The 22828-nt window shown below is 51.4% G+C and overlaps 1 protein-coding gene across 1 annotated transcript; it reads left to right on the top strand.

Moving 5' to 3' along the window:
* Positions 1-833: 833 nt before the first annotated feature.
* Positions 834-18998, top strand: GUITHDRAFT_139971 (hypothetical protein; the record flags this gene model as incomplete). Its single annotated transcript, XM_005831042.1, is given in 36 exon segments — positions 834-1408; positions 1459-1610; positions 1659-1753; positions 1805-1867; positions 1922-2009; positions 2480-2512; positions 2924-3020; positions 3040-3111; positions 3148-3176; positions 3521-3576; positions 3773-3832; positions 4141-4319; positions 4392-4477; positions 4524-4576; positions 4703-4897; positions 4945-5070; positions 5199-5435; positions 5472-5608; positions 5663-5771; positions 5820-5902; positions 5953-6028; positions 6080-6148; positions 6196-13743; positions 13794-13868; positions 13907-13969; positions 14039-15189; positions 15237-15612; positions 15665-15715; positions 15767-17935; positions 17989-18135; positions 18184-18276; positions 18323-18429; positions 18478-18514; positions 18563-18685; positions 18783-18877; positions 18926-18998. 36 exon segments carry the CDS (start codon positions 834-836, stop codon positions 18996-18998), a joined length of 14778 nt encoding a protein of 4925 aa, XP_005831099.1.
* Positions 18999-22828: the final 3830 nt, after the last annotated feature.

The raw sequence follows: 22828 nt of genomic DNA, 5'->3' as shown, positions 1-22828 counted from the left end.
CACATACCATACTGACTTGGAAAAGAGAGAACTAAGATCGAAAACATTTTCTCTCTGTCTCATCCTCCAGTGTTGAAAGCGGCCCTCTGTGACACGCGGGGGCCAGAGTACCGTACCGTTAACTAAGTTGAGTCCCGGCCGCTTCGGCCAGGCCTCACCGACTGAGCGGCCCGGCGGACCCGGCGGACTCGGCCCGGGGGCGCGGGGCCCGGCGGACTCGGCCCGAGGGCGCGGGGCCCGGCGGACTCGGCCCGGCCCGTATCCGATCATGACCGTACGGCGGGGCGGCGCCCGGCCGCCGCGGCCGGCCCCGGCCGGCCGGCCCGGCAGTGGGCCGCCGGGACTGGAACGCCGCCGAGACGATCCGGCCGCGGGGCCCGGCGGCGGCGGCGTTCCGGTAGAAGCTGAGCGGGCCCCGGGCCAGGACCAACTTCGCGGCCAGTCCGACGGCGCGGCGCGGCGGGCGGCCGCTGGCTGTCAGTGAGGGTGTAAGTAATTTTTAATAGTACTGAAATGATTAAAAAAACTGTGTTTGACAAGGAAGGTCAACTGCCGGGTTGGATGCCAACCATGGCACGGCAGGTGGCAAGGGCTAGCGACACAGGGAGGTGCTCCGAGCCGATGAGATGTTGTCTTGCCTCGTTGTCGATGTTCAGAAGAGTTTGAGTGAGAATCAGATGCAAGAGTAGCTACTGGAGCATTCTTGCTATTTCCACATGACCTGGTTTACGCTGGTGTGTCTTGTGCACATCTTACGGATCGCTAGCGTTCATGCGTTAGCTTCTCCACCGGCAAATTTGAATATATTGCGATCTTTCACGTATCCCTCGACCATGCAGCAGACAGCAGGCGGGGAATTTTACTATGACGCATCCGCTCTGCTGTTGAACTGGAGCTCAGTAGAGAATGCAAGTCAGTATAAGATCGTTGTTGTAGACGATGATCTCAATCGAGAGAAGGTCTATATGGTGCAGAAGAGTCCTTGCAGGGATGATGATGGATGGTATGCCAAGGACGGTGTTTTCTTTGATTGTGATTGGTACGGGGTAGACACAAACTGCTTCACGTATGGCACTCGCGTTAATGGCTCCAACATACCAGCACTACAGGCCTGTTGTGCATGCGGCGGAGGGATGGTGGAGGCAGGAGGAGGAGGAGCACCTCCAACCTCGTTAAAGCTCATGGGGCTGATTTCTGGTCGCAAGATACGTCTTAGCATTGCTTCCTTCTCAGAACTGTCCGGATGGAGCAGCGCAAGCACGTGGCTAGAGCTCCTACCCGTCCCTCCTCCCATTCTCTCCGTGGCTAACATTCGGTTCATCGAGTATAACGAGACGGCAGCTGTGCTCACTTGGGACCCCCCTGCTTATGGGCCTGCTCCTACTAATTTCTCTGTTGTCGTGAAGGAGTAAGTGGAATTCGCATCCTCCAAGTTGATACGTGACATGATTTCAACAGCTCCTCCTCGTCCGTGGTGTTCCAGACCCTGACAAGCCAACCACCAGTCGTCATCTTGTCTACCCTTATGGTAGATCAGACGTATCGAGTCGAAGTTGCTTCAAGGAACTCAGATCACGATCCGAAAAATCCTTTCTCAGCCTCTCCCGTTGGTTAGTCTTGCTGCTTGTGGTGGTTGAAGAGCCTGATAAGGTCCACAGGCATTGCAAACTTGAAGTTGTATCCTCCTCCTCCTCCAGTACAAGGCCTAGTCGTCATCAACGCTTCGAGCTCCAGTTTGACATTACGATGGGATGTAAGTTTCGTACTAGAGGGCTAATGTGCTTGATCCTGACATTGTTGTAAGTTGTTTCCTGATGATGCAAGCTTAGACAACAGCCTGAAAGGCAACGTCTTGTACAGAGTCCAGGTATTCAAATATTCTTATGTCTGGTTGCCCATGTTCATTTTGTTGTCCTGACAGGTGTCGGACATTGTGAATGGAGTTGAATTCTTTTATGTTACCGTCTTGGACAATATCTCACCGCCGTCGAATTGGAAGCAATCGAATGGTACCTTGCGAAGAATGAAATCCTGACGTCTAAGATTCACATCAGTCACGACAATGTCGGCGATTGTGGTCAATCTTGATCTCGGAAAAGTGATTCTTTTGATTTCTAGGAGAGATGTAAGGGGGAATGATAGAGATGCAGGAATATGCATTCCGTGTGTTTGCAAGGAACAGCGATTCTGCTGGTTATGTGTCTTCATCCTGTAAATCGATTGCTTGTCCGTGATCTCATTTCATCTGATGTGTTTTCATCAAGCTATTCGACAGTCACTTGATTTGCCTCCTCCCTCTCCTACTGTTTTCATCTCTTCTGTCACAACGCAATCGGTAATTGATCCCCTCCACCTCTTGTCTCTAATTGTCCTCAGGTCACTATCGCCTGGGAGAACGTGACGACAAGTTTCAAACTCGTTGCATTCCGAGTGGAGCAATGTTTAACCTTTTCTCCCCCACAGTGCAACCTTCTCACAGATCTCGTCTTCAACTTCTCCTATGTCGTTCAAGGTCTCATCGACCAGCACGTTGTCTCAGTCTCCCTCTTGCGACCTCCCCTCACGTCAATGACAGACTTATTTGTTTCGTGTCGCCGCCTGCGCGCCGATGCTGCGATGCGGGGATTTTCAGGTCTTCTTTCTCTTGGCCTTCAACACCTCCTGGCATTCCCTCCCTTACTCTGTTCGCTCGCTCTTACGGATCTCCTCAAGTTTAGCCTGCCTGCTCCTACTTTTCTTCTCCAATCCTCCCATCCTGTCTGGCACCTGGCCCCTGACTCCAGTTGTTTCCCCTCCGTTCCCTCCTCTTCATCTTCCTCATATTCCTCCCTTTATCGGCCCTCTTGATTTGATTCCCCCAGACTATTTCCGCAACTCCAACGAGCCCTCCTGACCTCCCGGCCGACACGACTGTATCCATCAGCGCGTCAGATCAAGACTCCTCCAGCATGGTTTACGTCAGTTGGAACGCCTTTCCGAGGGCTGACAGGAATGAGCTCAAGCATGCTGAGACTTCCATTGTGTGTGACGTGGCAGCAGATACTTTGTTGAGGTTAGAGCAGCGGGAGGGGAATGGATCAAGTCCCAGGCAACCCCCGGCTGCTCGGGGAGGTGGGAATGGACGACGTTGCCCCGCGATCTTTGCAGGTGTGGGAGGTATGAGAGACGGTGCGAAGGTGCTGACATGCGATGGAGGGATGTCTTCCTTACAACAAGTGCGTTGATCGCCGGATTGAACTCCTCGACGTCCTATTCGGCTCGAGTTCAGGTGGATCTTGTTCTGCTTGTTCCTGGATATGAGTTGCTGCACTTCAATTCCTCTGCCTTCACATTTCATGCCAATCGTTTTGCCATGATCGCTCAACGCCAATCACTGTGCATACATCTTTAGACGAACTTCTCAGTTCAATTTTTGACTCGCCCTGTTCTTCAGGGTGCAAACTTGGCCGGTCGAAGCTCGCAAGGTACTAACTCCTTCCCTCTGCCTGCTCGATGCATGGGGAGATGACCTTCTTTCAAGCGCTCCCCTCCAGCAGCGCTGCCAGCACATCCTACGTCGCTCCCATCACCTCCAAGGTGGACGCTTTCTATGTCATCGGGACAACAGAGACGAGGTGATAGCAGACATTTTGACTTCTCCCTCTCACTTCACCTTCTTGTCTCAGTGTGGAAGTTGCCTGGATCGGACTGTCTCTGCCGACAGGTCTCCTCTCCTCCTTGCATCCTCTTGCCTCCTCCTGCCGCATGTCTGATGTCTCCCTCTCTCTCTCAGTGGTGGCGTACCGCGTCCAAGTCGGAGCATCGTTCTTCTATCAGCAGCATCTGGGTCCTGGTGTCCAGCATCTTCTCAACATTACTTCGCTCCAACAAGGGACTCAGGCACTAAGACCCTCCATCCTTCAACCTGCCCTGCCTTTCGCTGCCCTGCAACCCCCGCCTCCCCACCCCTCTTTCCCCCTCGTCCTTCATTTCTCTGTTTCTCTCTGCTATTCTGTACTGTTGTGTACTCTATGCTCTGCTCTGTTCTGTTCTTTTCTGATTGGTATTCTCTTTTGTGCTCTTTGACTTGTGACCACCGTATCTGTAATGATACCACCTCTACTTCATTTGTATTTCTTCATCTTACAACCGTCGTTTCAGTATCAAATCTCGATCGTCGCAAGATCCCTCAGCCTTGATGGGTACAAAGCGGATCCAAACACCATCACCGCTACTCCTACTGGACCCCCAAAGGGACAAGTTACAAACTTGCACGTCACTTCTCTCACTCTGTCGAGTTGTCTTCTGTCGTGGACGTACCCTCAAGACGATGTGACGAGGTACAAGTGAACAAGATCGTCGATGATGGTGCCGCCTTCGTAGTTCCTCTTCACTTATACTTCATTCGTCAGGTTTCTTATTCAATGGACTTATCTCTCGAGCTCGAGCTCGATTGCCGTTTGGAACAACTCAATTGAGGTTCAAGCGCAAGATGCTTGTAAGGCTGCCTTGATGTCAACATTGCCTTGTTAATTGACTGCCAGTGTCTTCGTCGCATGCGTATGAGTACAACATCAGCAACCTGCACTTTGGCGGGGTAAGCATACTCTTCTTGAATTTCTCTTCTCTCTCCTCTTTTACTCTTCTCTCCTCTGCTTTTTGATTCCTTGCAGTCGTTTCACCTTATTCATTTCACATGTGTCCCTGTCTCATGTCAATTCAGTTGTTCTCGTTTCGTCTCCGCATCGGAAACCTTCACATTAGCAACTTTGATCTCAGCCCCACCTTTCTCCTGCAGTCCATACAGCTCGTCCCTTCCCCTTCCCCTGTCTCCGACCTCTCTGTCCTCTCCCTCGGCTCGGACTCCGTCATCCTTGCATGGTCGGATCCCCCATCGTCAATCGTCACTTCCTATCAGGTGCAGTCAGTCAACAGGAAGCGAACTATCGCTAAGTCTCGACGCAGATCAAGTACAAAGTTGGGTTGTTGAATTACGGTACCTACGGAATACCTGAGACTCCGGCGAATCACTTGGGAAAGAATCTGATGACGGTGTACAACTTGGATCGAGGGCTCTTGTACTCCTTCAAGGTAACTTGCTCTAGATCTTGTCTTGGTGCTGCTGCTGCTGCTGCTGCTGCTGCCCTCCTCATCCTGATCTGCCTTGCTGCTCTTGCTCCTATTCTTGTTTCCCTTTGGTCTGAGTGCTCTGCCATCAGGTGTATGCCCGGAATCTAAACCAACAGGGATACGAGCAACAAGGAAGCAACGTAGTCGACGCCATGCCGCAGATGCAGCCTTCCTCCGTCTTGGATCTTCACATCGTCGGTGATGTTTTGACCTGCTGCATCGCATGCTTTTCCTCATCTCCACTAGGGGTGACCGAGACATCTGTCAATGTCGCATGGAGTGTCAACGCGTTTCCCCCAACGAGGGACTACAAGGTCAACCTCAAGGTCTTGGAGCGCCGGACTGTTGACACTTTCACTCAGGTGGCATGGTGGGCGTCGGGGCTTTTCAATGTTGGGCAGCAGGAGCAGACGTCGACGACGGCTCTTTCCTACAATGTCACGAGCTTGATCAGTCAGTCGAAAGTGCTTGTATCTGTGACAGCACAGAACTGGAACAGGTGGGTTGGTAAAGAGGAATGGTTTTTCGATGTACTAACAGGATGATATTCAAGTCTTGGAGAAGGATCACCGCAGTTCATCCTCGTTGAGCCCTCTCCTCCTCCCGACTCTGTGTCCTCACTCGAGGTGGTTTCGGTCACAACCACCTCCGTCTTGCTCAAGGTTCGCACTTCTCTCCTTCACGCCGGAGCATGCTTGACTGAGCTCCAGGTCAACGTGTCGGAGTTGTCGTTGGCAACAAAGATGAAGGTCATGTACAAGAGAGCCGATGCGGTAGACTGGAGTTCTTTCAAGTGAGCTGTCGAAGTTGCCCCGGGTGTCTTCGCACTGAAAGTTCCCACAGCGAATTTCAGTGTCGGCACCTCCCGTCCGATGCCAACGCCTGTCCTGATCAGTTTGATGTGACTGGGCTTTCTCAGGTCCTGCTACATCGAACATACATCTGATGTTTCCTGACTCGCTGCTCGCAGAATCTTGTGTATGACTTCAAAGTTGCTTTGAGGAACGATCACGTATCAGGCTATCAGGATCTTGGCAAGGTGATCCAAACTGAACATCTCAAATCATACGTTGAAATCCTCTCAAGGTTGTCAGTGCTGCTCCTGTCGACTATCCAAGTCTGCCAGTCTACAACTTGCAGGTTGTATCCGTCACGACCACACAAGTTCTCATCTCCTACTCCATCCCCTCGGGTCTCGACGCGCCGTTTGCCTTCAGGGCCCGGATCACTTCCGAAGGCTCTTCGTACCTTAACGAGACCAACCAGTTTTCAGGAACGTCGTTGCTCATAACTGGCCTCTCACTGAACAACAAGTACAATGTTGCAATCTTCGGCAGGAATCTTAACGTCAAGGGTTTCAATCTCAATGTACAGTCTCAGGCGTTCACCATAGAGCCCTTGCAGACGGCGTCCAGCCCGCTATCTCTCAGTGTCGTCAGTGTCAGAACAGACGCCGTTAGCTTGTCATGGAGTCCCCCGTCGTACGGTCTTCCCGTCCTCTCCTACACGGTTGAGGTGGCAGAGTTCACACAGACCCTTCCCATCTTTCGTGTTGCTGGCTCCACAAGCCTGACAAACTTCACTGTCAGCAACCCTTCTCTCAACGCTGGTGAGATTCAGCTAGTTCAGGGCCTCAAGTACTTGTTCCGTGTTAGAGCAAGGAATCTCAACCCTACGGGCCTCGGCGATTTTGCCGAGTGTGAAGGGACACCCCTGGACTCTCCCAACGTCGTCATTCCTGACTTTCGAGCTGAGAACGTTACAGCTGGGTACGCTCGTCTAAGTTGGAACCTGCCCGGCAACGTCACTATATCTCAGTTCCGTGTCAGCGTTTGCCTTGCAGCTGACTACTGTGCTGGGGGCTCCTACCTCCCCGGCTCCTCCTGCTCTGCAAACTGCATCTGCAGTGGGCCAACGCCAGTCTGTGCTGATGGCACCGCAAGCACGTGCCAGTGCTTGCCCCCCAACTCAGATGCTCCTTGCTCCTTCGACGGTCAGTGCACAGGAGGAGGAGTCTGTACCGAAGTTTGCGGCTGCTCTCAGTGCACCGCAGACTACCGTCCTCCTCGTCCCAACTCGGCGCAGAAGTTCTATGACGTCTTCGGTAGAGAGTTCATCTACGACGGATCGTCTTGGGTAGCGACGGGCAGGACTAATTGGAACGTGCTGGAGGAGGTGCCGGCCTGGGTTAATCAGATCGAAATAACCAACGTCAATGTCGTCAAGACAAATTCAACTTCGCGTGTAGAACTTAACACGCCACTGGAACTGAGCAGCCGGTACAGCTTCGGGATAGAGGCAATGAATCAGAACGTCAACGGATATGGCCTGCGAACCATCATCCGCAACGTCATCCCTGTGTTGAGACCAGGAGCCCCGACCCAGATCTCGTTCCAACCTCCGACATCCTCGTCAGTCACCATAGCATGGAATGCACAAGAACCAACTTCCGTGTTTGGTCTCTCAACATTTTTTCTTGTTATGATCATTGATACGAGGAGAAACAACATCACCGTGGGCCCAACAGTGAACTTACAGTCTATCACCATCTCCAACCTGCTCCAAGGAACCACATACACATTCCAAGTCTTCGCTGGCAACCTGGCTGGGTATTCCCTCCAGCCCGCGAGGACAAACGTCACTGTCACTACATCTTGCGAGGCAACCAACATCGGAGTGTCACGGGTCGACACGTCTAAGGGAGTTCTGAACCCCAGCACTACCATCTACTGGGACCCCCTCCCGTATCCCGACGAAGTCAAGTTTACGTTGAAGCTAACTCAAGACTCTGTGCTGCTGAAGACTGTCTCTGATATCCAAGGGAACTCCCTGAATGTTTCGTTTGCTGTTACGCCAGCTACTAACCTTGTGAACATTCAACTTGACTGCATCGTCATCAGAATCGCTGCCTCGTCGACACCTACTCCAGCGAACAAGATCATGCAGGTGGTTGGAATACCAAGTATGGAAGATATACAGCTGCGGCTGCTCTCTCGAAACAACAACTCAGTGATTGTGGTTTGGTACACTCTCAAGAATCCCATAGAGATTGTTCTGAGGAACACGTTCTATCTTCTTGAAGCTTCGTTTGATGACTTTCAAGACGGTGGGAAGCGAAACACCGAGATCATCGGTGAATTCAATCACGACACGTACAAGTTCGGATGTGCAGACTCAGGTCAAACTTTTTGTATCTCTGCTTTCATTGGAAACCTGCCGGAAGGGCAATATATCAGCTGCCGTGTCAAAATCCGTAACGCGAACATTGCGGGATACTCGATCCCCTCGAACTATCTTTCCACAGCAGCCTTCCGTCAGATTGGCCCGGCCACTTCACTCCGGATAGACAACGTCACGTTCAGCTCCGTTGCTCTGGCATGGCAGAGGCCAGCGGGAGACGTTGGGCAGACCATCTACTCGTACATCATAACATGGCAGCCTGACGGTAGGACACAAAACAACGGCAACCCTCTGACAATCGGAGCAAACGAAATCAACATTGAAGGCACCGGAGCCTGCGCACAAGGAAACTGTTGGTACAACATCACCGGGCTTCAGCTTGGAAAAGTTTACACATTCCTCATACAAGCCTACAACCAATATGAGAGCGGGTACGAGGAAGGCACAGTGACGGTGGGAGGGCCAGTCTCTCTTCCTTCAACTCCGAGAAACTTGTTTGTAGTGTCTGTCGGTGAAGATAGAGTCACACTGCAATGGAATCTTGACGTCGACCCCTACCAGGTCGTGTATGCCAACGCCACGAAGTTTCAGATTCGCTGCAGGCTGCAGAAAGGGTACAGGAGCTCGTCAACGGCCCAGTACTGCCGGAGTGAATCTCAATTTGACAACCTCGGACCCCCGGCGCTGGCGGAGGAGATCAAGTTTGGAGTCCAGACCCCTTCCTTGTACGTCTTCCGAGCGAGCTTCCACGGGCTGGACTACCAGGTGGGCTATCAGTTTCAAGTCTGCAGTATCGGGCTCAACATATTCTCCTTCGGGGGCAAGTGCAGCCCCTTTATAGAGGCCATCACAGCAAGCAAGCCTCAGAACGCGACGCTGAACTTGAGCTCAGTAACTGCGAGCTCAGCATCAGTCTACTGGAGCCATGCAAGGAACAACGACTCGGGCTGGAACTTCATGCAGGGCTACGACTACAACGAGATCAGCCTCGCTTGCTTCCAAGGGATTAACGTCGACGGGCTCAAGATCCTCTGCGACTCTATTAGCACCTGCTCCGGCTTCAACACCGACGGCTGCTTGAAATCAGCCATTCTTGATCCCTGGACAGCCATGGACTTCTCTCTCGTGACTTCAAAGTGGGTGCTGATGGAACCAGGTCATCTCCTCTACTCCAACGGGACCTGCTGCTCTCAGATTGACTTTGCCGTTGGCTGTACACGAGCCGATATTGACTTGAGTCCTCCGGCCGCGTGTGGGTGTCAGTGCCGGGGGTTCTGGTACAAGACGACCATGTACAGGCTGAGCCAGCGATCCAACTCCTCAGAGTCTTTCATGAACATCCCTGACACGTACGGGACTGCTTCCACTGAGTTCCAAGTTATGGGATTGGAGATGAACCGAGTGTATGAGATGAAGGTTTTTGCTCGAGGGCTCAACGACATGGGCTATGAGGTCAGCGGCAGCAACACGCTCATTCTCTCGCTCGCCGACCCTCCTACCTTCAAGGCTCTGGTCACTGTGCTGTACATGCAGAGCGAATCTTTCACCACAGGGAGGGTCACCGTGCAGTGGTACGGCAGCTCGCAGCAGAATGTAACCCAGTATCTCCTACAGATGTCGCAGGATAACTTTGCTTCTCTCATCGATTCCTCTTCTCACCTTGACAAGACTGTAGTGAACAACCTTGGCGTCAACACCGTTACTATCACGCAGCTGGTCAAAGGGGTCGATTACTTCTTTCGGGTTGTCCCCCGCAACTGGAACGAGGTTGGATTCGTGTATTCCCTGGCATCAGATCCAGTCCTTGTTCGCTACTCGGATGCTCCTCCTGCTCCTATCAACCTGGACGTCTCCGGCATCAGCATCTGCCAATCAGCTTCTTGTGGATGCGACTGCTGTCAATCTTTGATCTGCTCTGGAGTAGCTGACGTGGTTCTAAGTTGGAGCATGGCCTCAGGCCCTGTAACGGACTACATGATTGTAGTGGAGAGGCATGCGCAGGCTGCGGTGTCGTATCAGAAAACTTCCTACGAGCTTGCGGTCAGTTCTCTTGCTGTCAAGTACACACTGCCAAAGATGTACCTGGGAGTACAGCACACTGTCTCAGTCCTTGCCAAGAATCTGAATGTCGCAGGGTACGTCACAAACAGCTCCTTCGTCTTCACTCCCTCCGATGAGCCCAAGGTCTCAGTGCAGTCCACTTTGACTTGGCAGTGCGTTTCTCCGAGCTCGGTCACGTTGCAATGGCGGCCAATATCATCCGAAGCTGTCACCTTGTATAAGGTTGACTATGACATCTCTCCGGAGTTTCCCAACTTGGGGCCTGGCACGTACTTTGGTGAGTTTCAACCGTCCGGGACGAGTCAAATGCAGGTGGAGGTTGTAAGACTTGATCCTACTAAGGTGTACTACTTCCTGGTCACCGCAAGAAGCTTGTACGATGGGGCACAGACCAGCTTTGTGAGCGGGTACCGAAACTGTACCTTTGCAGTGAGTGACTTGCGAGTCACTGAGTTGTCTCCGACGACTTTCAAGCTCCAATGGCTGGACCCCCCTGGCATCTCTGAGATCAGCAGATATCGAGTATGGATGGCAAGCGCTTCGTCCCCTCAGTTTGTCCAGTTTGCTGAAGTTCAGAGCCAAGAGAACACACAGCACACCTTCTATGCTGAGAGCTTGTCTGCTGCCAACTCCCCTCACCGCTTCATTGTAACTCCCCTTCTTGATCACTGTGCTGTGCTAGGGCCTGTCTATCCTTCCTGCACGTCCACAAACAGCGTTGGCTTACAAGCGTCCAGGGTTAGCACGGACTCAGTCACTTTGCAATGGATGCTACCTGGTTGTCCTGGGGAGTGTATGCAAGTTGTCAACTTTCAGTTCGAAGTCTTCCTGTGCAACCAGAGCTCTGTTCCAACTCCCGCTTCTCCGGTCTGCAGTGTCCCAGTATCAAGTCAAGTAGTGAGCGCAGACAATGTTTGTGCCTTCGAATCTTTCTACTCGAACAACACTTTGAACACCTCTTACGGAGGTTGTAGCTGGGTCCTACATGGCCTGTCGATCAATCAGGCCTACAACGTCAGAGTTTCTCTTCAATTTCAAGACTCGAACGCGTTTGCAGCGAGTGACACTGTTTTCATCATGACGAAGAATCTGCCAAGGACGCGAGCCACCGCGCCGGTTCTGGTCTCAACACGTAATGTTCCTTACGATACTCATGGAGCAAACGTAAGTCTGTCATGGCAGTACGAGAATGCAACCTTGGCACAACAAGACTCAGTCTCTCTGTACAAGGTTGCCTTTTGGGCTACTTCTGAAGAACAATGTTTCGAGCAGTTGAAAGCAAGCTGTTTGTCTTACAACGAGACGATACTGTCATCTCTCCAGCAGCCTGTCGCAGGTCTGCGCCCCTGCACGCAGTACACTTTCCAAGTGTTCCTTGGAAACTCAAACGGGTTTGAACCAACAGGGTCTCCTCTATCTCACCCTATCACAACCTCTTGTACTCCTGGCGAAGTCAAGGCTCTTGAAGTGATAGAGTACCAGAACGCCTCAGCTCTGCTTTCCTGGCAGCCTCCGGAGGTACCAACAGCATTCTTCTTTATCGTCAAGTCCTCCAACTTGAAATGCCTGCACAAGGGCTACAACGACAACATCTGCTCAAGCACGATCGAGGTCAAGTGTATGCCCGGACGTTGTCGGCCCGTCTGTTTGAACAACGTGGGATGCTCGTTGAACGGCACGGGGATGCTAAACTCATCAGTCTCCTCCCTCGTCTCGTGTCAGTTTGATATCGATTGTCCGACCAACTATCAGTGCATCCGAGAATGCCCGAGCTCGACCCTCTTGCCTAACCTGGAGATGAATTCAAGTTATCAGGTCGTTGTCACTTCCAAGACTGTTGACTCCAGCATCGGCCCATTCTGTTTTCTCAATCAGACCTGCTCGGCTCAGTTCAGAAGAAGTCAGTTAACGTTTGAATATGCACCTCCCCCCCTTCCTCCTCGAAACTTACGGGTGGTGGACATTTCGTCAGCCTACCTCGTCATAAGCTTCGATCCTCCTCCTTCAGCCAGCATGCCAGTCACTTCCTATCAGCTCTCAGCGAGAGCAAAGGGTTCTTCAGCATGGAACGTGACGGACGCAAACGGGAGAATAGGCTCCATTTCGCTCCTTGTCGAGAAGCGAGGACAGGGTTGTCTGCGAGGAGGGACGTTGGCCGTCTCAGGCGGCGATGGCGGAGGGTTCGAGGCAACGTTCGAGGTGTACGGTGGGAGCATATCAAGGGTGGAGTACCTTTCAAAGGGACAAGGGTACACAACAGTACAAGGGGCATCGGTCTACATCTCGTCAGGTGGGGAGCAATGTGTTGACTTTCAGGTCAAGGCAATTCTGGATGCAACGATGATACCGGGCTCGATGCGGACCGTGCTCGTCTCTCAGGTGGGATGGCGATCATTGTCGGTAGCAAGGCAAACTGTGGAAGAGTACGATTTCTTGCTGCAGTCAGTCTCTTCTGCTGGAACGTCTGCCCCAGTGACATTACAGGGAGTGAAACTCTATCCAACACCTCCATCAATCTCTTCGATGACTATCTATCAAGTAACCCAGGATTCCTTTGCCCTGAATTTCACTGTCGTCAATTCGCCTTTGCAGTCGCAAGATCAACTTTTGTTCAAGGTCTCGATGTCGGAAAACATGGGAGAGACATATTATGATCTGCAAGGAAGTCCGTACAGAATACAGTCGCAAAATGATGCAGTATCGAACATTGTGATCGACTCGATGCCCACTAGTTATGGTGCAACAACGAAACTCAAGTCCTTTATCACCTATACCGTCAGAGTCTGTCCCATGTACAATTATGTTCCTTTCAAGATCCAGTTTCAAAGTGATCTCTGTGCAACCAAAATTGTACATCTTGCTTACAAATCTGCGCCTGTCAGCAACATCCAAGTCTACTTTGCTGATCAAGACAAGGTCCTTGTCAAGTGGAACGGTCCATATCCCAAACATGGAGAGAGTTTTGTGTATGCGATTCAAGTAGGAGTGGACAAGTTGGTGGATAACGCATTTGCTTCACCTCTTTTCTTCAGTCTTGGAACGTCATGGACGGACTTGTCAAACACTACAACAATCTTCACATTTGAAGATGTTTGCTCAGCCCTGCAGCACAAGATTGACTGTGCCACTATCTACACATCTGTTAGCTTCGTTCGTGTTCTGTTCAAAGACTTGCGATGGGCGTCTTACACAGGACAAGATGTGCAATATCACACTTTCCGGTTTAGTGGAGCATCAACACCTCTTGGCAACCTTGCAGTCAAACAAATCACAGAAAGCTCCGTTGAGATCAGTTGGAACAATCTGAATTATCCAAACTTTTCCAACTTCGTCGTCTTCTACAAGACTTCGCCGATCCAATGCTTTCAGAATGCCATCAGCGTCAACGGACGAGTATCTCTCTCTTTCCTTCTCTTCTTTTGACTGACTTTTGCGCACAACAGGCGCAGGTTCTCAATGTGACCATCTCAAATCTCACATCTGGCAAACTCATCTCTTGTCCTCACACCAAGTCACTTGTAGCGCAGGCAATCCTGTCTGGATTCAAGTGTCACAGGTATCGTATCAGGGCTTCGTGTTTCCCTTCTCCTCTATGATGGTGACAGCAGCAGTTTCGAAGGTGAACAACTTTCATTTCTCCTTCTCCTCAGTCTGCCTGGTCTTGTTCTTGTCCTCATTACTCCGACAGGCAAGGGCTGTCACGGACTTGCGCGCATGGCCAACGAGCAGCGGGTGCATCCTTCTCACCTGGACACCTCATCTTTCCGTCACAGACAAGAGGATATCCGAGCTGCTGGTGTTTCGCGTCTGGACGTCAGAGATCACTGATCCGCTATCGCTGACCTCGCACAACATCTCTCTCGCGGCATCTGAGCTGGGAGCTCCAAGGCTGGAAGTCTGTGGGCTGAAGTCAAAGATGTGGTACAACTTCACAGTGGAGACGAGAAACAACAACTCGCTAGGTTACCAGTCCCCGTCCTCCCTCATCGCTCAATCCGATGCAAGATGGCAGCCTGTCAAGGACCTCTACCTCAAGAACATGACTTCCTCCTCCGTCACCTTGACCTGGTCGCCTCCACCTGGGCTAGTATCAGACTACATGGTCAGCTGTCAGCCTCAGGGCGCAAACTCGGCTTCGTTCTCGCGTCTCATTTCCGACAACGAGATCTCTCTCTCAAGCATACCAACAGGGGTTGGATACAGGTGTTACGTCGTTGCCAGGAACCTGCTCACCAACATGTCGGGAATAGATGAGAATGTCTCGAGCTCGAGCATCGACTTCACGTGGAGGGCACAACCCCCAAGCGCGCACAACATCAGCATCTTGAGTATTGATGCAGAAAGCGTCACGGTCTCTGTCAATTCAGCCGATGCAGATGTAATGTTCTTTGTTCTCTTGTTGGATGCCACAGACGGGAACTCGCTTGTGAAGCCAACGACTCCTGACAGCTCAAACCAAACAAAATTCGTCGTGAAGAAGAGTGACTTCGTGAAGAGCTACGCATGCACTGGGTTGGTTCCAGCTACGAGGTACAAGATCAGCGTTTTTGTAGGCAGCAAGTATGGAATTTCATCCTCGTCTCTTCCCTTGAGCTCTGCCTCCTCCTACTTTTGGACGGCTCCTCCAGCTGCTTCCCGCCTTCGATTGACCTCGTTCACTGTCAATGATGCTACACCGCGAAAAGTTCAGGTCAACATCGAGTGGCATGCGCCTTGTGCGCTGGAGGCATCTAGGAAGAGTGAAGATCTCTCTTCATCCAAGTGTCTGGCCGACCTCACCTCTTCCTTGACCTACCAGTACAAGATAGCGATAGCAAAGACAAGCGAGCTACCAGCAAAGTGCGTATTGACAGCTTTTGTTGGATTGTTGAATGATTACCTTGCAGGATTTGGACCCAAGAAGTTGATAGCGGCAAGACAGGATCGATCTGCACGTACACCTTCTTAGATTTGGACCTTGACACCTACATCATCCGCATGGTCACCCAGTACCAGGGGATGCGATCGAGGTCTATCTACTTGACCTTCACGTTGACAGACACTGGGACGACGCCAGACAACTATGTCAGTGACTTCAAAGTAGCATACGTCAGCCAAGACACTCTCACTCTTTCATTCTACCCTCCCAAGGCAGCTCCTGTCAGCTCATACCAGATCTTTTGGGCTCTGGTGGAGGGTGGGTTCACAGGGCAGCAGCTGGGGAGTTTGGTGGTGGACTACAGGCAGTACAACGTGTTTGCCAACGGCTCTGGTGTAAATCTTGTGAGCTCTTTTTGTTTTCTACCCTCGGTCATCTGACGCAATCTACTTACAGGTTCCCATCACGGGTCTAACAACCAATACCTTCTACAGCTTCTGGATCCAGGTAATGCCAGTCTCACACTGCTTGTGAAGCAAGGACTGATAGGCTCTGCAGAACCGAAACCTCAACGACAAGGGATTCATACCTGTGGCCAATATCAACACCTGGCCTGCCTCTACCAGACTTGGATGTCTCGCCAACCAGGAGATTGCAGTCTCAACAACATGCTTACTGGAGGCTCCAGTCTTCCAGTCGTTGTCCGTCCAGCGTCTCCGGGTCTCACAGCTAGATGAGAATATTGTAGTCCTGGGCTGGCAGCTTCCACCAGGAGGATACTTCAACCGGTTCGCGCTCAGGTTTCAGATCAGCAGGTATCTGATCGCTGCCGACGGTTCAGCGTCAAACGAGTTCACCGTCAGCCATACCCCTGCCTGCTTGCAGACTCCATCGGCAGAATGTTCCTACACCGACTCTGGGTTGACTTCCAACCTAATCTACAGGTACGTGGTCAAAGTCAAGAACAACAACTCGATGGGCTTCGATGCAGGAGTTGCAGTCCTGGCTGAGACGAGAGTCGGAGAGTGTGTGATATCAGATGTCAGTTGTCGGACTGTCAACGTGACATCTGTCGCTTACGTAGGCAACAAGGATTCGGCTTACGCTGCCGTTGTGCTTTCATGGGCTTCTCCCTCCAGCCTGTTTGCTGGACAATCAGGGCAATTCTACTATAAGATATTCGCACAATCGGGAACAACCTGGCAGGCAGTCAATCTGGGGGTAGAGTACCTTCCTGGAACACAAACAGCTTTGGTTACAAGGATAGCAAGTCAGTACGTTAGTTTCGGAACGAACTTCACTTTCTTTGTTGAGGCAAGGAATCTGTACTGTCCACTGGCCAATACTGAATGCGTCTATTACGGTGCTCTTTTGGCACCTCTTCTCAGCAGCGACCTGAGGTTGAATGTGGCCCCTCAGTTCCAACCGCTACAGACTGAGATCTCCCCTGCGACCAGTGACAACTCTTCTTTCACGATCCGATGGCAGACTAGTGCTGACGTCAGCATGTCGTACCAGGTGTACGCCAAGATTGTCACAGATCCTAGTTTCCATCTGGTCGCGTCTACTAGAACAAGTTCTTACCGCCTCAACGGCCTCAACTCTTCTCTCTTCTATCAAGTCAAGGTCTACACTCGCAACCTCCACACCTTTGCATATGAGTCGCGAGGTAGCAACGTCGTGACGGTCAAACCGGTTGACAAGCCGGTTGAAGTCGCGAGCGTCTGGGTTGAGAGCGTGAACTACACGGAAGCTGTTGTTGCATGGAGGCTTTACGATGCAAGGATGAACATCTCCGGGTTTCTGATCAGCCTGGTGGGAGCAAACACATCGACGACTATCACGGCATCAAACCAAGGTCTCGTACTACAGACACTCACTGTCAGTGTTGCCCTCGTCTCAGCTGGCCAGTACTCGATCTCAGTCACTCCCTTCAACCTCGGAGGCAACGGGTCTACTACCTCGGTCCCCCTCCGGATCCTCCCACCTGCTCCTCCTCCCACACATCTCCATGCACAGGTAGTGGGGAACGCTGAGCTGCTGTTGCTGTGGACGCCTCCACTTCTGCCTACCAACGGCTCGTTCAACGCCACCTACATCAAGAACTTCGTCATCTCATGGACGCATGCCAACATGTCTTCCTTTGCAGTCATAGGCTACAGTCAGACTGCCAACTTCACCCACCGGCTCCTTCCTCTCGAGTTCGACGCTCTGCAGGGTCAAAACTTGACCTACCGGGTGTCAACGGTTATCGCTCAGAGCTCCAGTGCTGGTGGAGGAGATTTCGCCGGCGTCCCTGCCTCTTCCTCTCTCACGATCGGACATGCTCCGGCCTGGACGAGTACAAGTACAGCCGACGGGACGGTCCTTGAGGCCTGGGTAGGCAAGGCTTCCTACCTGCCCTTAGAAGCTGAAGACCCTGATGTCTGCGGGCTGCCGTCCTGTGACATCATCTCATTCAGTACTGTGATTGAGGCTCCTCTTGGCGTCAAGTTCGGGGCCATCTCGTCGGGCCAATTCCTAGAGAAGGGAGTTTACGTTAGAGGAACGACAGTCTCCGGTGTCATGCAGGTAGTTCCCTTGCCGTCGCAGGCCGGATCAAACTACAGCACCTGCGTGAGAGGGAAGGGGTCGAGCAACCTGACGACAGCAATAAGGTGCTTCGAGGTTGTGGTCCTACGACCAGAGCCCAAGTTGACGTCTCCTCCGAATGGCTCCGTCTACTTGGTTAGGCTCTTCTGGCCTTCGTCTCTCCTCCTCCGCTCGCTGACTCCTTGCAGGCGCACGTCGGCTGTTCGTTTGCACTGACTGTGATGGCCGAAGACCGGTCCTCCTCCTTCAAGTCACTTAGCGAGGCCAGCGCAAACGGATACTTGGTAGCGGTCGAGCCGTTCTTTACCATCATCTCTTCGTTCCTATATCACGAGGTACAAGTTCTTGCCACATCTTTCCTTCAACTCTAAACGATACAACAGAAGCGTTCAAGGCTTCCGGTCGGGGCAACCCTCGAAGGGACTCTTGGGAATCCAGCCAACTCATCGCTGCTGTGGACGCCTATCAGGGGACAGGTACGAATGAAAGATGAAAATGATATGAGATAATATTTATTTGCAGGAGGGGTTCGACTATGATATCTGCTTCATTGCCTTTGACGCGAGCTACAACTTCTCTTATGGCCAACTAGAAAACCAGCACTTCTGTATCAAGATAAATGTGGAGAGGTATTGGGATATTCGAACTTGGAATGCAGACTGATCGACTTGTTTCAGATGTAAAGTATGTATCCAAAGCGACAACTCACTTCAGGTCCTTTCATCTCCTTCTCAACTCGCATACCTGACAGCATGACGCCAGGACCTTGCGAAGAGTTGGGTTGCAAACTGGAGAGAAATCTGGAGCGGAAATCACTTCCTTCAAGATCCAGATGTTGTTTTGTCAGGACAAGTCGTTACAGTGGGCCCGACATATACCGTACAGGTACGGAGAAGCAGTTAGTATTGCTGTCAACGATATTTCATATGACTGCTGATGGCGTTGACGACATTACCTCTGTATAGAGCTGACCTGCTTACAGGACAACGATGACTTGTGGACAATCTCTCGTCGCTTCGGGACTTCTGTCGAACTGATTTTAGAGTGGAATCCGGATGTGATAGCATCGAACAGCAGGTCTGTAGCGTTGTCGCTAGAAGTTGATCTAATGTTGATGGTTTGCAGTGCCGTACTTATGGTGAATCAACTTCTTTGTGTTGTTCCAAACACTTGTGTCTACGATGCACATGTGACATGATCGAGTTTTGAAAGAGCGACCAAATAAACATATTGACAGTGAGATGCGGGTAGTTTTCATACTTTATTCCATCTTGAGCTTGCAGTCAAGCTTGTAGATGGATTCCATGAGAGAAAGACTTGCAAGGTGCCGAGCCCAGAGCTGAACCACAAAAGTGTCAGAACAAATAAGAGCAGAGGTTGTTTGGGCGCAAAAAAAACAGCTAAAAACCTTGTCTGTTACGTCTGCAAATTCTTCGTCCCTGTCTGTTGTCGTTTCATCAGGCTCATAAACATTCAAGGAGTGTGTTCATGTTTACCACTTTCGTTTGTTGGTGATGGTTGAATTGAAAACCCCTAGAAGGGTTCAAACATCAGCAATGCCTTCGATCTCACGTTGCAATCATCACGTTCTCTAGCCGCCTTGGCGTCTGTTGGTGCTGAAATATGATCTCTGACATAACATTCTCGAACTGCAGCCTATCAGTCAAGAGACAGGAAAGACAAGAGGGAAACACCATTTGGCCTTCATGTACATCGTTGAAGTTGAGGTTCAACATATTTCCATCACGACAAAGAAGGCTGAGAATGCGGTCAGAAGGGACAATTCGCTCTCTCAGCGTATACCTGATACGATGATTATCCTTTGCATTCGGATCGGATAAAAAACGAGATGTGATTGAATCTGTTTTGACAAACTCTGCCCTCACGTGTAAGAGCGACTCGCAAAGAGAAACAAGTCACACCATTCTTGACCACTTGCGAGATTTCATCAAAAGGAAGCAAAACTTTCTGCAAACAAGTTTGTGAGTCTCATGAACGTGTGCTGAAATATAAGCGTTTGGAAGCAAGAGATCACCTCTGTAGGAATGATCTTGATGATGATCTTTCGGTCACAGTCAAGCTGAGACAAGTGTCAGTCTCATGTGATCATGGAAGAGAGCAGCACACCAGCACAGAGCTGCGATCGTCGTGCTGAGTTTCCCTGAAGAGCAGGACGTTTGGAGATGGTACAGAGCTCGTCTTCCTTTCTTCCCACTTGTAGACCCACTTTGAAATATCCTCCATGCCTTGTAACCCTTCTTCATCCGTCAATAGCTCCTTCGAGATCCTGTTCATCGTGACATCTCGATTCAGTTTCCTCCTGCAGAAGCTCTGGGCCACATGGCTCAACATAGCTGCTTGCGCGAAGAAGGCACGGGAGCTCTGGTAGCTGAGCATCTCTTCGTAGGGAAGAGCCCTTGAGCCAGCCACGTCCAGCGCGAGCACGCGAGCGACCCGGTCGAAGATCATGACGTGATCGTCGCATCCTTCAAGAATCTCCAGCCTGATCGCTCGATGCTTCACCTCGTCGACCAGCCCGCACGATCCCATTGGGTTTCCCTCGATGTGCAGGCGCTCCAGGAGCTGTCGCAACTTCCACACGCTTGCCTTCCCCGTCCCGGCAGGATCAATCTCCTTCCACTTGTCCTGGAAGTTCTCGAGGTGGTTATCGTTGAGTACGAACTCAAGCTCTGCCACGAACGCCAGGTAGCAGTCGAGGATCACAGAGACGAAGAGCTGCATCAGGAAGCACACTCCCAGGTAGTACAGGTCGAAGAAGATGATCGCCCCGCCCCTGTTCCCACAGTCAGAGAAGTCGACGAAGGCTTTCTTGACGGTGGAATAGTAGCATGCCGTGCACTGAGTGCACTGCGGGGCCTCGATGGAGGCATCCCAGATCGCAGTTTCCAGCCTCTGACCTGTGGAGACCTCAAACAGCAGCAGCATTGCATGAGCGACGTCGTTGAGGTTGGAGTATGTCGTCATCCCGTGCCCGAACTTGAGCCCAGCAAAGAATTGCGAGCCGATGACCGCAAAGATGAAGGCGAAGATGACTAGGAGGGAGAAAGTGGCTGCGACAGGGGCGGCAGAGCTTGTCAAGGACAGCAGCATAATGTGCAAGGAAGGGAGTCGTCTGACGATACGAAACGTTCTGAAGATTCTGAAGAGACGAACAACGCGAAGAGACTGCATGGACGAGCGGCTTCCACCATTCAAAGTCAAGAAGATCTCGATAAGACTCACTGATGTCACCAGAAGGTCAAAGTTGTTCCAGGAGCTTGAGAAGAAATGAATTCGCTGAGCAAAGAGCTTCAATCCCATCTCAATCACATACAAGAAGATGAACACTATGTTCATGGCGTATGCAAAGTCTGACCACGAGCTGTTTGGGTTGTAGCTGTCGGAAGCCATGAGTAATGTGTTCAAGATGATGATGATCATGAAGAAATGCTGGAAAGCTGGCCGCTCAACAAACAGCCAAATCCGACGCTGCAAAGGATTCTTGGGAAGAGTAACCATCACGAACGGTTTGAGATTTGAGAGCTTGACCTCAAAGCGCCTCCAGTTCTTCTGCAAGGTTGTGAAGATAGAGGTTCCGCCAACTTGCCCTATGTTGTCAAGAAGTACTCCAATGATCAGAGGAGTGATGAAGAATCGAGAGATGATGATGAAGATCCAAAAAAAGACAAAGAAGCCCGGCTGATAATTATAGACAGGCTGATACCCAATGCCCTTGGCATCAATAGACTGGAATGCGATCTCTGGCCAGTGATCGAGGGTCCAAATCTGAAAGATAGTGTGGATAGTAGAAAAGAAGTCGTCATAGTTGTGGTGGCCAAGGTGCCATGCCCTGGGCATGAGAAACTCTGTGTTGTCACCTTTGAAGCCGAAGTAGAGGTCGCCTCGCCTGCCCGCCAGGAATGTTCCAGCACAATCCATTCTCTTGATGATCGCTGGAGATGTGAGATGTTTGGTCACCTCGTCACAGCCTGCAGATGTGTTGGGGTTGCAATTGACAGAGAGGAAGTTCACACGATGGCCGTTGTCGTTGTCGCTGCACATGTAAGTCTCGCCCGCGAACATGGTCTGCATGAAGATGGCAGAGACGATGCAGAGAAAGGCGAAGACGATCATGATGCTCCCGAAGTCCTGCAGTGACTTGTAGAGAACGCTCATCAAGAACTGGAGATGCTTGACACGGTTGAGGAGGCGAAGAGGTCGGAGAACGCGGATGACGCGGAGGGCGGTGAGACCAGACAAGCCAGCCAGGTCAAGGACTGAAGCCACGACGACGATGAAGTCAAGGATGTTCCAGCTGGTACGGAAGTATGCCTCGGGGTGCTCCCAGTATATCCCATGGTCGAGCATCTTGAGAACCATCTCTATGAGGAATACGACGAAGGCTCCTAGGCTGAGCCGTTTGGAGGCGGTGCTGTTGATGAGGGAGTACTCGGGGACGGGGGAGTCGAGAGTAAGGACAACGCAGGAGACCATGATGGCAGCAAGGATGAGACGCTGGAACCAGAGATTGTTCAGGAAGTCCCTAACCAGCCCTCTCACGTTCTTCGGCGCATCAGGGTTCTCTTCGTTGGGGGTTGCAGGAGCAAAGATGCCAAAGATTGTCACGTCGCTGACTTGCTCGACGTTTTGGTCTTCTTTATCTCTGGTGATCAGCTCAAGAATGTCTCTGCTGTTGCTGTTTTTGACTTCTACGTCATGGTCGTCATGCTCCAGCTCCCGGTTTGCAAAGTTTCCAGCCTTCTTGAAGTACTTGTCTTTCAGCGCTTGCACGTTGATCTTGCGGAAGCTCAGGGCTTGCAACGATACCTTGTCCTCCTCAGGAGTGTTGAAGCTGTCGAGTATGACGGAGATGTAGTAGTTGGAGATAAGGAGATTGAGGATGATGTAGGAAATGATGAAGTACATTATGGAAAGGTACTCTTTCATAAACCCCGTGGTGAGGCTTCGCATCCCTGCCAGCATCGTATCGCTCCAGTCCTCCCCTGTTGTAACTGAGAACAGTACAAT

This window comes from Guillardia theta (genome assembly GCF_000315625.1).
Source record: "Guillardia theta CCMP2712 unplaced genomic scaffold GUITHscaffold_42, whole genome shotgun sequence".
Lineage (NCBI taxonomy): Eukaryota > Cryptophyceae > Pyrenomonadales > Geminigeraceae > Guillardia > Guillardia theta.
This window is presented reverse-complemented; position numbering and strand designations above follow the sequence as displayed.